We start from the raw sequence: 22,811 nt of genomic DNA on the forward strand, positions 1-22,811 counted from the left end.
CTAAAACCGATTAAAGCCAGCTACCGAACGGACCCTGTCAACCATGCCCTCGCTACCGCCCGTCCACCACCATCCTCACCTGTTCTTCGGCTTTCCCAAGCATCTTCATGGCGCGCATGTTCACGTTCTTGCCCAGCTTGGATCTAGCCTCTTCCAGCTTGACGATGCGCCTGCTGGCCTCCACGGGGTCGGTGGCCTTGAAGTCGTAGGCGGTGTTGGGTTGGCCGAAGAACTGCTGGTCGGTGGCGATCCACTCGTGGTCCGAGAGCATGCGCTTCACCTGAGAGACGGAGGCGACTCGCATCAGAGCGGTGACTCGCAGCCCACTGAGCACGGCTGGACGGTCACGCCGACCGACCGGCGCTCACTGAGCCAGCCAGGCCGACTCTGCGGAAGTGGACGGTCGCGCCGTCAGACCGGCGCTCACTGAGTCAGCCAGGCCGGCTCGGCGGAGGTGGACGGCCGCGCCGACAGACCGGCGCTTACTGAGTCAGCCAGGCCGACTATGCGGAGGTGGACGGTCAGGCCGACAGACCGGCGCTTACCGAGTCAGCCAGGCCGACTCGGCAGAGGTGGACGGTTGTGTGATTTTCATAATTGGGGTGTTGGGACGCACCAACATCTACGGTCACTTCGCACCAATGGCGATAAGTTAGTTATCTTACAGACGTTGCCTATCACTAAAAAAAACAATAGTGCTCAGGAAGCAAATAGCTGGTCCGTGCCAAGAGAGATGGGGCGCCAAAGCGAGAATGCTGGGGCCTCTGCACAACGTATGTGCCATTGAGTTGCATAGGTATGGTGAACACGCAGCCTACCAAGTATGATTTCTGATTTTCGTCGAGACTGGCGAGAGCATGGCTACCAGTGCTCCATCTCAGATTTTGTGACATGAATCTTGTTATTTGCCACCGTGGCCCAACCACCTCACCCTTATCACACATACGGGTTCTTACGGCTGGGTAAAAGTCCCGCACAGGAAGTAGAAACGCACACGCGCACGGTACCAACGTCGCCTCGTCGCTACACCAGCCGGTTCGTTCCCTCAATACTAATACGAGTAGAAACCAACAAGGGCAATTCTCTTGGCTGTCCTGTCAAGTGCTGACAGGCACATGCAAATACCCCGTTCAAGGAAGCATTGTGGTTCAACGATTTTGACGCCTAAACTGCGCTCTGAGTCGAGTGATATAAGGTGTAAATTATCAAGTTCTAACACCAATAAAACATGATGGCGCGTGGTGATGGCTATTCAATTCAGAAATGAAAAATGGCGCAAACCTGCAAGCAGTGTGAATGACCGAACTGGACGAAGCAGGCTCACAAATGTACCACTCCCCCACTCCATTCATTCGTCCTGGGAGCCATCAGTACGCGTGGACATGTGTCCCTAATGCCATCCCACACGCTTCCAGAGTGCCCGACACCGAACCTAAATCCCGGGGCATCCCGCTCACCTTTCGTCATCGAGACAGCGAAAGTAAGTGTTTGGAGACATCAGGTGCCGAGGCGGAAACTGGTCGATGTTGCAATTGCATCATATCACGCCGACGAATGCCACTGCCTTGAAAAAAAACCACATGCCCACACAGAACGGTACAGGGTGCTGTCTCTTTCTTCTGCTAAGCAGCGCCGCCGCTCAGCCAGAAGGCGTCGCTCCATAAATCGCATGGGAGGGAAACTGGCGCAGTTTAAACGCGAAGCATGCCAAGTATCCAGCGCCGTCCAGACGTCAGCGGTTCGTATGCTTCAGCAAAACGACTTCAGTCGGTGACGTCCCAAACGCCCTGGTAATGGCACGAAGGGGTGTGCTGTGTATTGCGACAAGGACACTGGACTCTGCTGCACTATCACGTGTAAATTATGCGCGGTCCAACTTGGAACAGTAGATGGGCGGTATCAGAACACGACGGGTCCTGTCAAGTCTGCATATTGTGCGTGCTACACATTTCAAAATATCCAAGGACCAAGGACCAAAACACCTCTCACGTCAAGCCTCAAAACGCGCTTTATACGTCAGTCCACGATCCAACTACTCCTCCGAGAAATCCCGCGACAGACTCTGATGGGCTGCGGTGTCCGTGGAGATGGATGGTTCATTCGGAACATCAGCGACGGCGGTAAAAGTGCGTGGCTTTGGTCTTGGAAGATGAAACGGAATCCGTTCTCGTTGTTCCATCTTTCCAAGGATGTCATAGTCAGCTGGATACGACTCTTCGTCGTGGGGACTGTTTATTAATGCGCTGTACCAGATGGTGGAGTCCTCCTCAAAAAAGGCGCTCGGCCGACTGATTGTGAAAGCGAATTGCATGCGTCGTTAATAGCAACGGCAAAAAGTGTCACGCTCCAGACGCCGCCCTGAGGCACCTCGATTATCAAAGAAAGTTTGTGGGTCGACTTAATGCCAAGGCGGACACGAAAAAGGCGATAAATTAAAAAGTTCTGCACAAAAGTGCCCACCGGGCCCGGATGATAAGGTCAAGGAGCTTCAGAATAATACCACGGTGCCAACAAAAGTCAAAGGCACCCCCTACATCAAAGAACAGCGCGCCAACATATCGTCTTCGCTTAAATCCAACACGTTTAGCAGCACCAAGGGGTAGCAGCACCAAGATATGGTCTGCGGAACTTTGAGGCTTCCTAAAAACACCGAGCATTCGCAACGACACCATGCACTTCTAAAATCCAGGTGGATCGTTCACTTACCATCCTTTCCACCAGTTTACATAATGATTATGTAAAGAGATCAGCAAATAGTAAAGTGGTTCTTCGCCACTTTTCCAAAGCTTTATCACGCGCCCGGGTGGCCGGTTGAATGCCTTTCGTTCTGGCGGGAAAGAGAGGGAGTCAATTTGACCCACCTGAGACCTAAAAAAAAAACTGACAGATAGACATCAAATGCGCAGGGTGGGCTGGTCTGTATATGAACTCACTTGTGTCGAACTTTGTGGTTCCCTGGTCATAACCTTTGGATCAAATAAGGTCGAGCAAAGCCGAGCTTCAGATTGGTGTCCAAAGTGCCCCCAACCTCTCAATGCCACCGGCTTAAGCCTAGATACTCACCTTCTTTAACGCCGACAAGACCAAGGTGACCAAATTCATACGGGATATTTTTGTTTTGTTCATTTGAACATGCGTCAAAGTTTACGTTGAGCAATATGTTCCCAAAAAACAAAATGTTGACGTGGGTCATTTCAGGTTAGCAACCTACTCTGGCATCGAAGAAGTCCACCAAAGACGTTTGTTGCGGTCCGTTTTTAACAAATTTGCAATAAGCACCTGAAATTGCCTCATACAACAGAATACAACAAATGTCGAGTAAAGAAGCAGGTTGGCTTCTAATTCGGTCTGACCTTCACACCCGTCCGTAATGTCTAGAAATTGTCTTCGCTGGCAACCACGGCCCGACTTTCACCCGCCATAGGCCAATGTCATTACCAGGTACATCTAATCCTTATTTCAAAATATTCACCATTCAACTGCCTAAAGGTGTGCAAAGCTTGGCGGGCTACGACAAGCTTTTCGGAATTATTCTTTCATTGTTATGAATAATTATTCTGTAAAAACCTTCGGTTTTAGCGAATGGGGGCATGGGGGTAAAGAAAATATGGCGGTTAAAAATATATTTGGGGTGAAAAAAATGGGGATAGGGTAAAAACCGAAGGCATTTACTCCATCCCTCATGGGGGCGGGGGTAAAAACCGAAGGTTTTGACCCCCATTCTACCGGACGCGTGCTAAAACAGGAATTACCGTAGCCTCTCGCCGCCCTGCAGGAAAGCCACCATCTGTCCGCAGGAAGTTAAAAGTCGCCCGGAGCATCCCCAGTGCGTAAGGTGGCAGTTGATGTAGCACGCCACTCTGCATTTGGCCAGCTCCTCTGAAACACTACGCAGTGCGCTAACGGCTCGCCAACTCCGCCTTTGAAAACAAGTCTGCATGGCGGTTTATCGAAAGTGGAGAAGCTCACTTTGTATGTTTGGCAGCGGGCGCTGCAACGAACAAACAATGGCCTCATGTTCCAGCCCTGACCACGCTCCCATATCGCACGAGCGAATTTTTTGCGACATCCATCGGTGGGGGCGAGATCAGACCGCCAACTCGCAGCGCAAGACAAGGCATTGAACAAAATTGCTCCGAAATACGCTTGACGCGGGTACAAACTTTAAATATTGGTGTGAAATGGTTCAATGTGCTCACCTATTTTCATCACGACTGACTTTCAACTACCTTCACGGTACATCTAGCGAACGCCCATGCCTTCTTAAGAGCTATCAGGTTATCTTTGGTGCCCCTGCGATCGAAAGTTCGAAAAGCCCACTTCCGTTCACAGTAGCGAGCCTTAGGTGTTTGTGAGACCGCAAGCTACCGCTAATATTTGTAGGGGAGGGGAGAGGAGCAATAAGTGGTGGAATATTTCAGTAAATGGGAGCGTTAGGCTTGATTTCGCCGCCAAGGCTAATGTCAAATGTGTGACCCATGGAGCAAGGGGAGAATGCAGGCTGAGAAAAGCTAACAGGACTCCCAACGAGTGGACATGTTGCGCACCCGGTATCCATGGTAACCAGCAGAGCCAGGCCGCGTCGCGTCCCATCCTGTCGCGTTGCGTTGCGCCGCGCCGCATAAAAACACCCATAGTGTGAGGCGGCACTGAAGAGCGACTGGGATGTGCCGATAGTTAAAATATAGACGTGCATCTACAGCCTGGAGCGTAGACTGAGTCGCAACATGTTGAGCTGGACAGCCGGCAAACTCAGCCGTGCGACATGCTTTCAGCCAATGAGTTCGGCACCAGCTCCGTTTCCTGCAGACTTCCTGCCCCCGTTACTATCGTTTCCTCCTACACGGCGGGGTTCACAAATTAGCATGGAGCTTATGACTGCCTAGTGATGAAGGCTCACATAAAGCTATACAGCCCTGTGACAACCAACCCACAACCCACTGCTGTCTAAGCTATACAGTGGAGCTTAACAGCGGCAGCCGCTGGGGCCTGCAGAGCTTGGAGTTATATCCAGTCGGGGCATCCCAACGCTGCTGCAGCTCAGCCCCGGACTGCCGGCCGCTGACTCACCCGCTCCTGCATGTCCTTGGCGTCACTTCTGGCCTTGCTGAGCTTGTGGTCCAGCTGCTTAATCTCCAGCTCGCGGTCGCGGTTATCGCTGATGACTTTCTCCTTCTTCGTGGCCAGCTGCTGGATTTCCTTGTTTTGGGCGTTCATCACGTCCTTTTGCGCCTTGACGGCCGCCTGAGCCTGGGCAAGCGCCGCCTGCCGGGAGAGACTCGCCTGTCACGCCACCTGCCAGAGGAGACTCGCCTACCACGCCACCTGCCCGGAGAGACTCGCCTGTCACGCCACCTGCCCGGAGAGACTCGCCTACCACGCCACCGCCAGAGGAGACTCGCCTACCACGCCACCTGCCCGGAGAGACTCGCCTGTCACGCCACCTGCCCGGAGAGACTCGCCACCACGCCACCTGCCAGAGGAGACTCGCCTACCACGCCACCCCCGGAGAGACTCGCCTGTCACGCCCACCTGCCAGAGGAGACTCGCCTACCACGCCACCTGCCAGAGGAGACTCGCCTACCACGCCACCCCCCGGAGAGACTCGCCTACCACGCCACCCGCCCGGAGAGACTCGCCTACCACGCCACCTGCCCGGAGAGACTCGCCTACCACGCCACCCCGCCCGGAGAGACTCGCCTACCACGCCCCTGCCAGAGGAGACTCGCCTACCACGCCACCCGCCCAGAGAGACTCGCCTACCACGCCACCCGCCCGGAGAGACTCGCCTACCACGCCACCCCGCCCGGAGAGACTCGCCTACCACGCCACCTGCCAGAGGAGACTCGCCTACCACGCCACCTGCCCGGAGAGACTCGCCTACCACGCCACCCGCCCGGAGAGACTCGCCTACCACGCCACCTGCCCGGAGAGACTCGCCTACCACGCCACCCGCCCGGAGAGACTCGCCTACCACGCCACCTGCCCGGAGAGACTCGCCTACCACGCCACCTGCCAGAGGAGACTCGCCTACCACGCCACCTGCCCGGAGAGACTCGCCTACCACGCCACCCGCCCGGAGAGACTCGCCTACCACGCCACCTGCCAGAGGAGACTCGCCTACCACGCCACCTGCCAGAGGAGACTCGCCTACCACGCCACCCGCCCGGAGAGACTCGCCTACCACGCCACCCCGCCCGGAGAGACTCGCCTACCACGCCACCCGCCCGGAGAGACTCGCCTACCACGCCACCTGCCCGGAGAGACTCGCCTATGCAAAATGTTCTCAAAAACCAAATGCTACTGATCTGCACTTATCTTGAAGAAGTCCATCAAAGATAACTCTTGCGGCCCTGCGGATAACCCTGCTATAAATAGATTCAAAATGAGCACCAAAACTACCTCATACAGCAAGGCCTTCAGTGCAAAAACACCCCGGTTCTGACCTTGGTCTGACGTTCAAACCTGACCCTAGGTCAATGGAAATTGTTGTAATCGTATGAACAATTCCCTAGAATTTGTCCTCGCTAACAGCCACACCCCGACTGGGACGTCATAGGTCAGCAACCTTACAAGATGCATCGGCTACGCCGCGCTGTACGAACATAAGTTTGTAAAAATATTTTCGGGTGGAAGGGTCAAGTCCCCCTCCCCCCTCCCCGCCACCCGGACGCGTGCTAAGCGACCGTGGTTTTTCTTATGCGGAAATAGAATTGCACGTTGATGACCACGGACCAGGTAGTTCTTGTTTTAATGACACGCCATTTGATAACAAAGAATGCATTAATCTTGTGGGATCCTTATATATATATATATATATATATATATATATATATATATATATATATATATATATATATATATGTATATATATAAAAGCTCGCGACGAGCTCCACAGCCAACAGCGGTTGCATCGTCACGCAAAAACACACACGTGCAGCGTACACAATGATGGTTGTGGTTAATGGTCACCATGTACACCCTCCAACCGTACGTTCATGTAATGAATGTTTTCGTAATTTCAGGAACCGTCTAGCGCTAAAAAATACGACCCATTAACGGCTGATGGTCTTCTGATACGCCAGATCAAGCGTGACCTGAGATGTGGCGCGCGTGATCACGGAAACATCCCATCCCGCCGGACGGACACGTGGGCAGGGTGCGTGTGTCATGAGCCGTGCGGCCTGAGGCGGCCGGCTGCACGGCCTGAGGGGGTCGGCTGTGCGGCCTGAGGGGGCCGACCGCAAGGCCTGAGGCGGCCGGCTGTACGGCCTCAGGGGTCGGCTGTACGGCCTGCGGCGGCCGGCTGTGCCGCCTGAGGGGGCCGGCCGCGCGGCCTGATGAGCCTGGGGCACTGACCTGTGCAGCCTGCTGCTGCGTCTGAGCCTCGGCCAGTCGCTCGGCGTACTGCGACAGCGCCGTCTCCGCCGCCGCGATCTGCTCCTCAGTCGACTGCACCGAGGTGCCCAGGTCGGCGATCTCCAGGCGCATCTGCTCCTCCTCCTGCATGGCGGACGGGGGTCGTCACGCGCAGCCCGCCGGCGCGGCGCGAGCTCGGCCCGATCGTGAGACACACATCCCACCGCGCAGTCGGCCGCCGCCTACAGCTACCGCCATCACGCCCGCCGCAGCGTTCCAGCAGCGGGCACGCTCACTGGAATATACGACAGGTGTACAAAACAGACCACACAATTGAGTGAACGCCAGTTCTGCTCTTGAGAGAGCAAGGCCCAACCCGGTACCTGCTGCCGATCCTGCCAGGCCTTGCGCGTCTCCTCGGCCCGTGTCTTGCAGGCCTTGACCTCGGCCTCGGCGCTGTTCAGCTCGCGCTCTCGCACAGCCTGCTGATCTCGAATCTGTTCCTCCAGGTGGGCGACGCGCGCTCGCTGCCCCTTCTCGGTCGCCGCACAGCGCGACTGCGTTTCCTCCAGCTCCACTGACGGAGGGGAGAGGCGAGAGGGAAGCGTCACACACCGGCCGGGAGCTGGCGCGTGACGGCGAGACGCGACTGCTCACACTACACACACCGAGACCCTGACAGTGGGGTGCAATGAAGAGCATTTACTCCTACCGTCACAGATCTGCCGGGGGAATAGGGGGCTTAAGAGCACATAGCCCTGTACATGGTCGGGAGGCAGCCGCTGGCAGCCTTCTGCTCCGCACCGGTCGGCCTCCCGGCGTCCCTCCGCCGCCAGCCAGTGGGGACGGCACGGTGCCCAGTTTAACGCCCCAGCCGTCGACCGTGCACGCGCTGGACGGACACCACCGGCGACTGCGCGCCGTCCCCTCCTTCCCCCCCCCCCCCCCCCCCGACCACCAGGCTACTCCAAACCGACTCGTAAGCGACCAGAGAGCGCGAACGACGTAATGCTGAAGACGTTTGCGTTTCCGCGTACCATACGCTCGACCACAGGCTGACCACAGTGCGGGGCAATATAAAGCCGCCCTGTCCCAGAGTTGAGAAGCCACCGCATACATCAGGTTCGGAGCTAATGCCACGACAGAATCGCGTCATTCCACCCATACATATGTCGGCGTCCCACAGTGAAATAAAATGGCAACTTTGGACGAGCTTGTAACCGAGAGCTCGAGACGCAATATGCTGAATGACAGATTTACGGAAACCAATCTGCATACGCGGGTGAGCGTGGTATCGCGGCGACTCCTCGGACAGCGAGAGCCGCGCCTCCCGACCGGCCCTATGCGACTTTCATGAGTGTGGGTCCGCTGCGGCTTCCCGTGTGTGGACGCACAACATGGATGATAACATTTTGGTTCTCTCTGGTTGATAATTGATATCTGCGGGCGCTTCGAAAATTCGGACACACAGTGCCCACTCCTGTTCAATTCCGGCGACTGCTGAAAGCTGGTGCGACGGACAGCTGGGACAGCACGATTGCTGCATTTGAAAAAAGTATCTGCCTCAGATGTTATCTCCCCGGTGCGCATGAATGGCTGCGTTTAAATAACTTATGTCTCTTACCTGCCCTTATCCGTGTCACAAGCATGCACCTGGCTCCTGGTAGGAAATGTCACTGGGTGTATATGCGAGCCCGCATAAACCAATGGCCATGTCCCAGTAGCGCGACGAAATTGCGTGGCCACAACAGCCTCAGCTCTCTGCTGCAACAATCATGAAGCGAGCAAATGAAGCGTATCTACCCCAGCAGGAGTACCAGCTGCCCGGAGAAGCCCGCGCCGCGCGGGGACGGGGAGCGCGACCCCCGAGCAGCACTGACCGATCAGCTGCTCCAGGCGCTGCACCTCCTGCTGCAGCTGGCAGTGGGTGGTCTGCTGCAGCCGCTCCCGCACCAGCTGCAGCTCGTGCCGCTTCAGCTCCAGCTGCTGCTTCAGCTGCGCGTACCTGCCGACGCGGCTCGGACTCAGGTGCGCGTCTGCAGAGGGCGCGCGCGGCGCCAGCCACGCTATAAGACAGCCGCGGTCACAAACACGCCGACGGACGCCCGGGACAGCGCCGGGAGTGGGATTGGAGGACGGGACGGGAGGACTGGATTGGAGGATTGGAGGAGGGGGATTGGGGAATGGGGTCGGGGTAGACCGCCGCGCTCTGGTGAGCAGGTCCCGCCTCATCTGGATATCACTGGGCCCTGGCCTGGGATGGCCTCAGCCAGCTAGCATTCTTCTCGGTAATTGGTACAGTGCAGTACTTGGCTCTGTCCCATCGTACCTAACAGGGCCCACAAAACACCGCAAGATCGTCACGCTTGGACACGGCTATCGAGCATGAGCATTTCGTATTGAAAGTCAAAGCCTCTCCTGTCGCGCTAAAAGAACGTCCTCCCCATCTTATGGCAATCAGAACTTTGCATGCCCTGTCTTCCTACAAATGAAGAAGGGCGCGACGCGACCCATGACGTCGCCGCCACTCCTAAAAGCCCTGCTCCAGCCGGGATTCGAGCACAAGAGACGAAGTGGTCACATCATCTACCGAGCCCAAACAGGCTGACATCCCTTACTAACAGTGCCCCCGCCCACCGAGCTTCGTGGGATTCACGCCACATTTAAGTCATCGCAAGGTAACTGGCAACGTTTGAACAGTTCAACATCCACTGACCCTCATGTCGAGGAGGCAACGCCCTTATAATCTCAGCAGCGTCGAACACGTCAGACTGCTTACATCGGCTGGTGAAGACTACTGGCCGAAAGAAAAACACAGCGAAAAGAGAAACAGTGAGTCTACCGTTACATCGTAACTAAATTAATAGATTCACTTTCAGGAAAAAAATCGGGCGCGCGAGGGGTCGGTGGATATAATGCATAATACAAAGAACCGTTTAAAAGAGCGTGGAGCGCTGAACTCTGTCACGCAGACTCAAGCGGACTCAATCAACAATCACGCGGACTCAAACAGACTCAACCCACAATGCACCAGAACCTCTCCCACCAACATTCAATACGTACTCACAGGCACATAGCAACAACCAAAACCTCGCCCATGGGAGCCATATCATATGGCACAAACTTGCGCATCCAGGTTTTTGAAATCAGTGTTGCTGCTCCGTTCATGTGCTAAGGGCAGCTGCCTGGCCCGTTACGGCGGCCAGCCCGGACCAGACCGCTGCCCTCCGATAAACAAAACAGGCGGATCGTCGCTGGGGTAGCACCGGTCACACTGTGTGTGATTGGGGCTTTTACGACGCACTCAGCTGCTGAGGCTATATGCCGTCGCCTGCCTCTCACCCTGGCAGGAAGGGCGGGCACCGCGGGGAATCGAACCCCGTACCTCTGGACCGGTCACACTCACACGTGTCTGACCGCTGGGGCAGCACCGATCACACTCACACGCGTCTGACCGCTGGGGTAGCACCGGTCACACTCACATGCGTCTGACCGCTGGCAGGGCAGGCGATAAGTACTGCTCACCTGGTTAGCCCACCAACAACACCTTGGTCATCACACTCCAGGCCCTCCCCGCCACCGGCCGATCGGTGCCGCGCGCCCTGCTGTTCCACAGAGGTATCTACTATTCAGGGCGCGCAGGCGCAGCTCACCATGTGTCGCGATTCTGCTCCCCGGTTACACTTACCTGGGGCTGGGGGTACACCAGAACCCAGGCAGGGCACGGTACAACCCAGATAATACACCTCACCACAACAACCAATTCATTTTCATAGCGAATACATATTGAGCATTTTATTGCAGATTGTTGCAAAAGCCAATTTGCCTATCACTGGGCACCTCTCTGCGAGGGTAGTTTTCACACAAAGTTCGTCTGACCGCCACCGCGGACGCAGTACTTCCAGGTAGCACCTGAACACCTCAGACCAGCACGTGTCGCCTGGCCGGCCTCCGTCCGACGGCTTCTCACCTGTCGCCGTTCTCAGTCAGCGACGACAGCTCCGCCTCGACCTCGGCCAGCCGCTGCTCCAGCTGGCGCAGCCGCTGCTGGCAGCCGGACAGCGCGTGCAGCTCGGCTAGCACCGAGGAGCGCGCCTGGCGCGAGCCGCCCGTCAGGGTGCCGGCCGGGTCCACCACGTCACCGTCCAGCGTCACAGCGCGGCGCTGCACGCGCGGGTCGAACGCCACCTGTCGGCGCCCGGACCACGTCAGAGGTCACGGGTCACGGGTCACGCCAGAGGTCATCGGTCGCGTCAGAGATCACGAGCCACGTCAGAGGTCACGGGCCACGTCAGAGGTCAGAAGTCAGAGGTCACGCGTCACGTCAGGGGTCACGGGTCACGTCAGAGGTCACGACGGGACACGCTTGCGGTGGGCATTAACAGTGCAAACAACGGTGCACTGTTAATGCCTAACGAAAGGAACGGAACAGGGCGGGGAAAACGGTCCACAGCGCCGATACGGGTTGCCAATGTGCGCGTTTCAGTGATCATAGTGGCCATGAGGCAGGTGGCGGCCTTGCCGATGGGGCGGCGTGTGGCCGCGTCTCACCCTCTTGGCCACGTCCAGGTCGCTGCAGATGAGCGTGTTGCCAAACACCCACTCCATGGCCTTCTGCAGGCGCGGCTCGTGCTGGATGCAGGAGAGCGCCGTCCGCACGTTCTCCTTGCCCACCTACCGGCGCGCCGGGCGGCCCGGTCAGAGGTTAGGCCCGACCTGACTCTCCTGCCGTTCGGTACAACATCGCACACCATCTTGCGTCGGAGGACAGCTGAGTGGACCGCCGGCACTGCGGCACTACCGTAACGCGCCGGCCCCGGGCCGACGGGACCATCTCTGAGAGCCGGTGCCGGGCGCGCCGAGCGTCGCCGACCGGGTTACAGCCGCTGTCGTGCGACGACGGCCCACCGGGCTCGCTGGGGGTGCCAGCGGCCGCGGCCCCGCCCGACACCGGCGCCGCAGCCGCGGGGGGCTCGGCGGGACGGAGGCCTTGGAAGACAGACCGGACCACCGCATGCGGACCACGCCGGCGAAGCTCTCGAAGATACGACAGTGGCAATGTGTCAAACAACCTGACCCCGACAAATGCGCCCAATCAGCAGGCGTTTATCACCGTTCGCCACAGTCGACCCTGGCCTCCATACTCTCAAGTACTGAACCATCAGGCACTGAACATGTTACCATGGTACTGAGCCACGGGCTGCCTCCCAGCAGCCATACTGCCAGCGCGCGTCGCCACCAGCCACTGACCACTTTCTCAGCGTGTCGGATAGTCTGCATGTCGATGCTGGAGCTGGAGATCTTGTTGAGCGGGATAAACGTGACGCGCTTCTGCAGCTGTCCCCTTTCCAGCAGCTTTTTGCCCACCACCTCCGTGTCCACCACCACGTTGTACAACTGAGGCAATGACGACACCAATATCAGGTGACTTGCGATGTCGCGCCGACATGCACGTGATGTGAGACAACCACATACTCCTGGCATTTTACACTCTAGCGAATTGTACAAAGTGTAGTGTTATCATTAACTGACAGCGTCGACTGTGACACACTGTGCACTAAACCAGGCCAATGGACATTCGGTAGCCCGTTTCCAGTCCACGAAAGCACTTAACGTCACCACGCTTACACTTCACGTAACTCTGTGCGCAAGACGACATATTCGACTCGTTGACAGCGATCTCGCATCCTGACTGCACCCACCAATACTGCGTGTCAACAGCAGCAGCGGCTCCGGCGAGCTGACTTACCCGGCCGCCGGCGGTCACCTCCAGGGCGGTGGCCGTGGCGACGTCCTTCATGTTGAAAAGCTTTCCCACCACGCCGCGAACGGTGCTGCGGTCGAAGCCCTTCTCCGGGTCCCGGTAGTCGAGCACCAGCTGGGGGTACCTGCAGCCGCCGGCCGGCGTCGGCGTCAGAGCCCGTGCCGCTGCGGAGGGCGCCGGGCGGCGGCGTGGCGGCACCCGGGTGGGCCGCACGCTCCGCACATGTAGACGCGACAGAACGACCGGTCCACGCGCGTGACTCCAAGGTCAGAGAAGTGACGCAAAACAAGACCCGAGACGAACTTTGTGCGGTCTAGTATAGGTCTGCAGGTCTGGAGGGGTCTAACAACACGGCCTGGACAGCAGTGTCCTGCGGACGCCCGGTCGTCTCCTAACGGCTGAGCACGACAGGCTGGGGACCAGTTACCGTGACTCCAGCACGTCCAGCTTCTCCTTCAGCCGGCTGAGCTCCTGCTTCAGCTCGCGACGCTCCGCCTCCAGCACGTCCACCCTGGTCTCGTCGTACCGCAGCTGGCCCATTGACTTCTAAAAACAGGCCACGTCGTCTGCTCAGTATCGAACGACCAACCGCGAGGGAAAGACGAGCAAATGCAAACGAAGTTCAGTTGTCGTTTGCGCAGACTTCGCAGAGTAGCTAGCAGCGATGGTAACTGTCCGCCTGCTAGTGATTACCACGTGTAACTGCGTTCTCACAAGACTACGTGTACGTGAGTAGCCTCTCAGGCTCTTGTGACAGCGCAACATCTATTTGTTCCATTTCAGCTCAAAACTATGCGTGTGCACCGGATGGCTTTACACCAGCACAAACCGTCACCGTGTAATGCGCCAACAAGCCAGCCGTTGTACTCGGACAAGCCATGGATCAAAATGCCAGCGAACAATCGACATTTTGCAAGCACACCACTATTGAAAAGACACCAGGCACATACAGCCACCCTCGCCACCTATAAAAGCTACCCCGACCTTACGAGCCGAGACGGCTCGTTTCAAAACGCCTGTGGCCCCACGAATCCCAAGGAAGCTCTACCAGCACCAATCCGGTGGCCACTGTCGCCAGCCTACTCATGTCTCCCGTGCTCTGGTGTGCAGCCGGTGTGCTGCAGAGCCGCCTGGCTGACCTCGAGGCGGGCCGCGTCGGCCTCCATCGTCTGCAGCTGGCTCGAGTCGCGTCGGTACTCGCTCTCCGTCTTCTTCATCTCGGAGCGCCGCTTGGCCAGCTCCTGCTTGGTGTGCTTCAGCTTCATGTCCGCCTGCTTGCGCTCCGTCTCCGAGTCCGCGATGGCCGACTTGGCATCTGCCGTCGGCCCGAACAGCAGGCGTTAGTGCGACACCGGGCTATGCTCGATGGCCTGCAGTATCTCTGAGCAAGGCTTCTCCGCAGACCTGTGGCCATGCCCTAGTCCGGGTAATGCGCCTAAATCGCTGAGTGCACCCGCACAGAAGCCAGGTGACGTCAGAAGGCAGGACGGACCGCGCCAAGCGTTGTGACACGGTGAACTTTGTTCGACAAATTGTGAGGTTGAGCTGGAGTTGCACGACCGGATGGCAGGGGTCGAGGCTCGCCCAAAAACCATTGATGGGCGTCAGCTCTGACCCCAGACATGAATTTATTCCAAGGGCTGGGATACCTTTAAGTGAAAAATGAAAAATATGAGCAAGCATTACGCAAACAAGCCCTTACCACCTCAAGCGCTAATAAGATCGACAGTGCGGCATTGCCTGCGAGCTGATGTATTTGGGCGCGGTGCGGCGCCGCACTCACTCATGAGCTGCTGAGCGAGCGTGGCGTCCTGGCCGTCGTCGCCGCTGAACATGCCCGAGCTAATGGCCTGGAAGCGTTTCTGGGCGGCGGCGAGCGCGGCCGCCTGCTCGGCGTCGGCCTCACGCAGCGCGTCGAACACGGCGCGCAGTCGGCTCATCTCCTGCTGCCTCTGCTCCAGCGCCGCGCGGTCCTGTCGGCCCGTCACACGGCTCACACCGGGCTCAGACACCGCCCTGTCGGCCCGTCACACGGCCCACACGGGGCTCAGAGACCGCCCTGTCGGCCCGTCACACAGCTCACACCGGACTCAGACACCGCCCTGTCGGCCCGTCACACGGCCCACACGGGGCTCAGACACCGCCCTGTCGGCCGGTCACACGGCTCACACGGGGCTCAGACACCGCCCTGCCGGCCCGTCACACGGCCCACACGGGGCTCAGACACCGCCCTGTCGGCCCGTCAGCATTGCATTGACCAGCATTGTATATGCGTCAACCAAGTCAGTCCGGTGTAAGGAGCACAGAAAGACCTCATCACGATGTAGGTCGTGGCGACTTACATCCGCCAAACTTTTCTGCAGTTGTTTCTTCTTCTTCTCCTCGGCTTTCACTGAATCCTTGACACCCTTCACGGCAGCAATAGCTTTCGCCTCGACTTTGGTATCCTCCTCTAGCTTCTCCTCCAATGAGACGAGAGTACCACCAGTTTCCTGGACAAGGGAAACATCAGAAGTTCGCATCATTCCCGTCAGCACACAGGGTGGGCCAAACATTTCAAGTCCGCATCATTCTGTTAACTACGAATTGCCGGAGTGATGAAGCATTCCGCACATTAATCCAGCAGTTCTTGCTCTACTGTACGGCAGGCTCGCCGTCTTTGAACATTTTGTTGGGAATCACGCTCCATGGGTCTTACCTGGTGTATTACGGATTCATTTGAATACTGCCTCAGATTTTGAATGCATCCCGAGAATTAACTTCCATTGCCAATAGTTTACCATTTTTGACATATTTTGGAGTGTATTGACGACTGAGGCCTAACCAGAGCAGGACATCATAATAAACTTTTTTTCGGAAATGGCGGCTTCTTACGATTCTTTATTTCCGTTAAGCCCCAATGACGGCGGAAGAACTATTATATCGACATCTCATATCCTTGAGTTGTCCATTGCATTGATAAGCCCTAACTGTACGGGTTTCCAAAGGTGTCGCGTCCCAATCGCTAACGTTTCGTTACAATTTGCACGGTACCAACAATCTACTCTCTTGCTCCACGTCAGAGGACATGTCTTACTGCTCTAAAAATCACGCGTTCACTGTCGGCGAGTTCTAATCCGGTTCCTGACAGTCGGAAAGCGCGGACTGACCGTGTCTCGCTGGTGCTGTAGCTTGCCGATGTCCTCCTCGTACCGCCCGATGTCCTGCTGGCCCTGCTCGATCTGGCCCCGCACCTGCTCGATGGAGTGCTGCACCTCCTGCTCGTCCGATACGGCCTTCTTGCACGACTCCTAGGAGAGGGGGCACACAGGCTTTCCGACTGCGCCAACCACCGACCAGCCGTTTCGACTGGACGCATGTCCGTGTGGTGGTCAGGACCTCGGGATCGTCAGGGAGCAAGATGGCGTGACGACAATGAATGGAAAACGGCCAAGAACCACTAATTCCTCTCCTTGACAGCCTGCATAAGATCGATGCATAGGTAAATACACACAGTGAATAACCGTCAGCATCTGTCAGCATCTGCCAGCTGCGACATCAGTATTAGTGACGGACGACATCCGCCATATCGAGCATACAACCCAAGGAGGGTGACGACTGCATCCCAGAAAACACGTCTCGTCACGCAAGCCGCACATTTCGAAAAGCATGCGTTTAATCTAATTCGTTTGCGATCATGGCGTTTTTTACACAGTCAGTCGCCGGTTACACGAGATGACTGGCTGTGCTTACCTGCGTGGTGACAAACTTGAATGCAATGCAAAATTTGCTCAGATGTTCGTATTCTCGCTCCACCTTTTGATATTCCAAATACGTGGAACGCTCTTCTTTCAACTTATTCATTGTTGGGTTGATTTCTTCATCCAAGATCTGTAACAATTTGCTGTAATAATGTTCGGAAGGGAACACTGCGATAATTTTCGGAAGAGAATGCCATTATTTCGCTCCTCGCCTCCCGCACGGCCAGGCATAACCGAGGAGACCTCTCCCCGTCCTGACCGTGGTTCAGCGCCGCCGCCCCTTGACCCCTTAAGCCGCTGCGCACGGCCAGGCGGCCCAAGCGGAAACTCGCGCAGAGCACGCAGCCGCAGCGCGAGCGACAAACCGCTAGACCCGTGTGGGGTCTCCCGTCCCTCCCCCCCACCCCCCCTTCAGGGCCCCCGCATATCCTGGCCAAAGTGAAGTCTCGGGACGCGCCGTGACTGACCCGCACGACGCGTCTCTCGGCCACCAGGGTCCGATCAACACGAGGACGTGGGTGAGGGGGCACGGCGACCCCGATAAAACGGGGATTGGGAGTGATGAGTGGGTCGAATGCGGGAAAGCGGGTATGAGAAGAAAGCGGGCGGGATAAGGAGCGGGAGCTCACGCACCGGCAGCGTCGCTACGCCCTGAGAGGAGCAGCTTGCTCTGTCCACCCATTACCGGAGCTGGGACCCGAGAGACCACGTGACTTCGCGATCAGCTCGCTGAATGACCGCGTCTGGCATATAGCGCTCCCCGCATACCGAAACAAAGTCAACATGCATAATGAAGCATGGCGAGAAATGACGGAAATGACTGAAGTGTGAGCTTTTATCGTGACCGTAGTATTCAAATGAATGGTAGCATGGCACGAACGTCATTGATTTCTTTGAGCTTGGCATCCTTCTTCTCTATAGTCTTCTGGGCCACCTGCTTCTTGGATTCATACAGCCTTGTTCCCGCTGCTTCTTCTATCATTGACAAAATCTGGAGCGAAACAAATCACAGTTGTTTACATGTTTCTTACGATCAACATCGTAAATAACACTCAGCTATTTAATGACATCTCTGTGAAGTAAGGGCAAGGCATACGCAAAAATACAAAGTAGTATTTGCCCAGAGAGCAAGAAGCAAAACATAAAAATTACATCCTTCTTGAGCACGTGAAATAAAATACAGCCGATGTATCTATGAATCAGCGGAAGTAGACAAATAAATGCAAATATTATAAGTTTTTATAAATGTTTCCATACGGCGAATACAAACTGAGCAAAACACCACATCATGCGCTCGTAATAACCCATGCATCACAAGTTCAGGGTACCTGATTTCGAAAAACACTGAATAAGTGGAAGGGCGGACCACATGGGGTCCATGGCTCACAGAGAAAACCGCCGATTATTTGGTCCGAACTCTTTAACTGGTTCCCCACGCATGTCATGCTTTCGGGACCAGTCACAAAAACAAACGCTGTCTTGAACACCCACGTGACCGCTTAGATGGCCAATGGTGTGTGCCGGGGACCACAGCCCTCTCACCTCTGGCGGCTTCATGTTAAGGACCTTGGTAATGCGGCCCTGCATGATGAGGAAGTGAGGGTTGTTGACGTTCAGCTTGACCGAGCGGAACAGGTCCTGCACCCGGTTGTTCTGCACGTTCACGCCGTTGATGGCGTACTTGTTCCTGCCACCGACCACCACCTGTTCCGCCATGGCCAGGGAGGGCGTAACAGTAGGGGGCAGATGCCAAACACGACAAACCAGCCATTCCTTGTCTGGCAGCAGCCAGCGACCGACGGTACACTGCATTCGATTCACAACAGAAGGGAGCGACCCCCGCCACCGGACAGTCATCCGCGTCGAGATTCTCCCGACATATTGAGACAAATGACCATGTGCGTAAGCGGAGTGCAGAACAGCATCAGAACTGCCGTGCATAACACCGTCCCTACGGTGTAACACCGTCCTCGTAACGCCGTCCCTCCCGGTGCACAACCTGTCGGGTGATGGTGATCTCGTCGTATTGCTCATAGCCGAGCGGGCTCTCGGCCTTGTCGCTGTTGTCGAACGTGATGGACACAGTGGCCTTGGTGACGCCCGCCTGGCCGTTCTTGTACACCAGCTCCTGCAGGTTCGTCGCCCGCACCTGCAGCGGGCGTCGATCGCACGCACAGGTCAGCACACACCGCACACCCTGACCCGAGCGCAGCTACAGTGATGGCGATCTCTGATGCAGTGCATCTGTGCTCTTGCGTTTAACCGTTCGCTGGATAGGCTGAAGGTTGCGCGGTCGAATTCTATGCGTTAAATTATCCACCGGAAGTCATATTTCAGCGAAACATACGCCTTGACAGCACGTAATTTGGCACCCGGGTTGTTAATCTGTACCGGAGCACACACCGTAGCAGTGTAACTCACACAAACTTGTCGCTAAACGAACAACGTATACAGGCTTTGTACAAGTACGCATGTCAAACGAACGCTGCCCGTTGCCGATATTTGTGTATATGGAACGGCTTAGGAAAAATTACGTACGTACTTGATACATCCGAACTCTTCCATACCAACTTCCACACTAACTTTAGTCAATACGAATATGTTGCACACATACTTAATGTCCATGGACATTTGAGTTGAGATGAGTTATTGAGTTTGGAGGGCGCGTCAACCAATGATATTTGCTTATAAAATTCTCGTAAGAGTTCTCCCGTTCTTCTGCTGTACAAACAATACCTTTGCAGAGTTCATCCTCGAATAACTGCTTACATACATCATGGACATGCACTTTTTCGTTATGAACTTCTGCCCTAAACCCGGTCGGTTGACAGCACTGCGGCCCTCTTAAGGAGCTTTATCGTGACATCAGTCGAGGCCTCTAACGTCATCACGGGCACCTATCCAGGTCACCTCGAATGGCTGGCAATTAAGCCCTGTAACGAAATCGCTTTACCCAGTATAATTTGATCGTTTGCAGAATTCGCGCCAGCGCTGCTGGCGATTTACTTTAGGTTCAATGTCATCAATATGAATTACCACCGTGCAGAAACCAGAGCCATGGTTAAAACCGGACGACGGACATAACGGAACACTTGCCCTGAAAAGTACGCCATGCGCACATGATCGCACACCCCTCATGGGGTGTCAGCGACTATGGTGATTACGATAGCGCCCAGTAGCCATGCCTCAACTGGGATTTGCCCATCCGCAGTGAGCTGCAGACCGCGAGGCTAACCATTCGGCCATGACAACGCATTTGACAGTGGCAATCGAGCATAGCCACATGCTCACACCAGAGTCAACATTAAATTGGCAGTCACTGAGACATTTTCCCCACCCACTTCCTGCCCCAAACTATTGCCTGACTATGAAGACTTAAACAACACGTGGAGGTCCCAATGCTTTTCAAAAGGAGAAGCAATTGTTGTTCGCAGGGTGGTCAATGAAAACATCCCATACCCCACCAAGCAAATGTCTCATGATTGAGGCTTTTGTTTTGTCTCACCATCTGTCAGGGTTGTTTCAAGACAGATGTCCTCATTAGGCACAATGTGGGAAGCAGTGGTGCCGTAGCGGGAGCTCGTACCCCAGACAGACAGGGTCTAGAACTGAGTGTCCTACCTACTTTACCCCAACCAACCCCAACTGAAATCTTCTGCATCTGAGGAAATGGATAAAAAATTCGATTTAGCAACTGTGGGTTGACCTGTAACTTGTAAAACAAAAAACACATGCTGCATCATGTGATTCTTCTAAGGTCAGGAAACAGAGCTTACTTTTGGATGCACCTTATATATATATATATATATATATATATATATATATATATATATATGGTATGTATGTGGTTGTTTAATATGTGGTTTAGATAACAAAGTTAAGCATAGCTGGTAAGCATACATTTGAATAAAAACACACACCTCACCCTTGCTCATCTAACTCTCTCTTGCTCTAGCTATCTCTCACTCTCCTCTCAATCAAGACAAAAACAAAACTGGTCCACATATCAATAGTTGCCACTGTAAAAAGCCCGACCACATGAAAACTGCACAACAAAACTGCACACTTCAAAATATGTAAAAAGTGCAAAAAGTATCACATTAAGGGACACACCATTCACAAACATTCACATTCAGTTGCAAGAAATCTTTCTGTACACTACTTACATGGCTGAGGTTTGTGATGCCCAAGACAAAGCAAATGCCATCCAGTATATTGGATTTGCCACTGCCATTCAGTCCGGTAATTGCATTAAATGATGGATCAAAGCCAGTAATTTCAGTTCTTTGACCATATGACTTGAATCCATCAATCAGCATGGATGTGACATACATTGTTCAGGTCTGAAAATGGTGAAGCAGAGGTTAGTAGTGCAGGCAAGTAGTGAACAAATGCAGCAATCAATATTCACATCATTATTTTGTCATATTACTGAAAAATTGAGACACATCAAGGGTTACCAATATTTGCTCAAGTTAAGTTAACTAACCATCCAGATCATGCATGAGACAGGCTCTTAAGCATCAAAACATGTTAAGTACACATTTCAGACCCACATGACAAACCTTCACATAACTAAAGCACTGTCCAGTTTGAGTGATGAGACAAAACTAATGCAGAATAATCAGGAAATGAAATGGCGTACGTTAGACCACCGAAAACAACAAATCAGCATGAATAATGCCACCTAGACCTTTGCTGCAGATGAAAGCAGCCACACAACCAATAAGAATATCAGCAGTAGAGAAAACGGATTGCAGAATGTTCAAAATGGGGTATTTTTTGCTCCACAAATTCCCTAGTGCAATGCCGTCAAGAATGTAAGTAAGAGATGCAATTCAGGAGAACACATTCCCCTATCTTCACATCTTGTTCCAGCAAAATTCAAAGCATACACACCATACATCTGAGTGCTCAGGTGCAGCTTGAGTGGTAAGACAAAACTAATGCAGATTGATCAGGAAATGAAATGGCATACATTAGACCACAGAAAACAACAAAGCAGCATGACTAATACCACCCAGACCTTTGTTGCAGATGAAAGCAGCCACACAACCAATAACAATATCAGCAGGAGAGAAAATGGATTCCAGAATGTTCAAAATGGGGCATTTTTTGCTAAACAAATTCCCTAGCACAATGCTGTCAAGAATGTAAGTATGAAATGCAATTCAGAACACATCCCCAATCTTCACATCTTGTTCTGGAAAAATTCAAAGCATGCACACCATACATCTGAGTCCTCAAGTGCTCAGCACACAGTCACATCTGATTCTAGATCATGAAGGTGCAATTTTTCAGGGAATTATGGTTTGTAGAGGTCAGTTCCTGCACAATACTTCTGACATACTTTTCCCCATCAAAATGTATTTGAAAATTTTCAATGATCTGGTCTGGCCTAAATCATGCACACTTGCACTCCAGATCCAGCAAGACGATGTCGAGTGATTTCTCAGTGACATCACCAATGGTATAACAGCGTAACCTCTAACTCAAATCCTCCACCTCACCACCACTTACCTTTTTACCACCGGCTCATCAATTACTTTTCTCGAAATATACTTAGAAGGGAAGTGAGCACCTATCTCGGTATGAGCCACGCATGCTCCCCTTATTCAGCAGTCGGTCCCGTAGCAAAATAAAGACGATTATTCCAATATCCGACGAATCCCGCCTCCCGCGTTTACTTCTGTTCGCCCATCCCCTTTCCCGCCGTCTATGCGCTGATTATGTAGCTTGTGCGCAGCAATATTGCAAAGAAGCGGGCATGTCCTTTTCAAAAACAGTACAAACTACCGCCGCGGTTCCTCAAAAACACAGCAACATGCGAAGAGAAACTGAAGATACGTTACATCAAGCAGATATGCTCGTTTTCCAAAATCGCTCGTCACATTACTTTGAAATCTTTACTTACCGATTGAGCCCAATGATGTGAGCAAGCGGGTGGA

General features: G+C 54.4%; 1 protein-coding gene across 1 annotated transcript in view; it reads right to left on the minus strand.

The window, feature by feature from the left end:
• SMC2 (structural maintenance of chromosomes 2) overlaps positions 1-22,566 on the minus strand; it is a 27,712-nt gene extending 5,146 nt beyond the window's left edge. The window contains exons 1-20 of the mRNA XM_037227048.1: positions 22,384-22,566; positions 21,030-21,206; positions 18,863-19,012; positions 18,406-18,567; positions 17,744-17,854; positions 16,856-16,993; positions 16,273-16,413; positions 15,466-15,615; positions 14,907-15,096; positions 14,263-14,438; positions 13,551-13,669; positions 13,109-13,247; positions 12,610-12,756; positions 11,911-12,033; positions 11,330-11,547; positions 9,240-9,364; positions 7,743-7,936; positions 7,360-7,503; positions 5,071-5,265; positions 80-280 (exon numbers count right to left, since the gene is read on the minus strand). Coding sequence (XP_037082943.1) covers positions 80-280; positions 5,071-5,265; positions 7,360-7,503; positions 7,743-7,936; positions 9,240-9,364; positions 11,330-11,547; positions 11,911-12,033; positions 12,610-12,756; positions 13,109-13,247; positions 13,551-13,669; positions 14,263-14,438; positions 14,907-15,096; positions 15,466-15,615; positions 16,273-16,413; positions 16,856-16,993; positions 17,744-17,854; positions 18,406-18,567; positions 18,863-19,012; positions 21,030-21,197 — 2,991 coding nt within the window. The 5' untranslated portion in view covers positions 21,198-21,206; positions 22,384-22,566. The remainder of the gene's footprint in view (positions 1-79; positions 281-5,070; positions 5,266-7,359; positions 7,504-7,742; positions 7,937-9,239; positions 9,365-11,329; positions 11,548-11,910; positions 12,034-12,609; positions 12,757-13,108; positions 13,248-13,550; positions 13,670-14,262; positions 14,439-14,906; positions 15,097-15,465; positions 15,616-16,272; positions 16,414-16,855; positions 16,994-17,743; positions 17,855-18,405; positions 18,568-18,862; positions 19,013-21,029; positions 21,207-22,383) is intronic.
• Positions 22,567-22,811: the final 245 nt, after the last annotated feature.

Source organism: Pollicipes pollicipes, unplaced genomic scaffold (genome assembly GCF_011947565.3).
Source record: "Pollicipes pollicipes isolate AB1234 unplaced genomic scaffold, Ppol_2.1 Scaffold_5724;HRSCAF=6776_pilon_pilon_pilon, whole genome shotgun sequence".
In the NCBI taxonomy this organism is placed as follows: domain Eukaryota; kingdom Metazoa; phylum Arthropoda; class Thecostraca; order Pollicipedomorpha; family Pollicipedidae; genus Pollicipes; species Pollicipes pollicipes.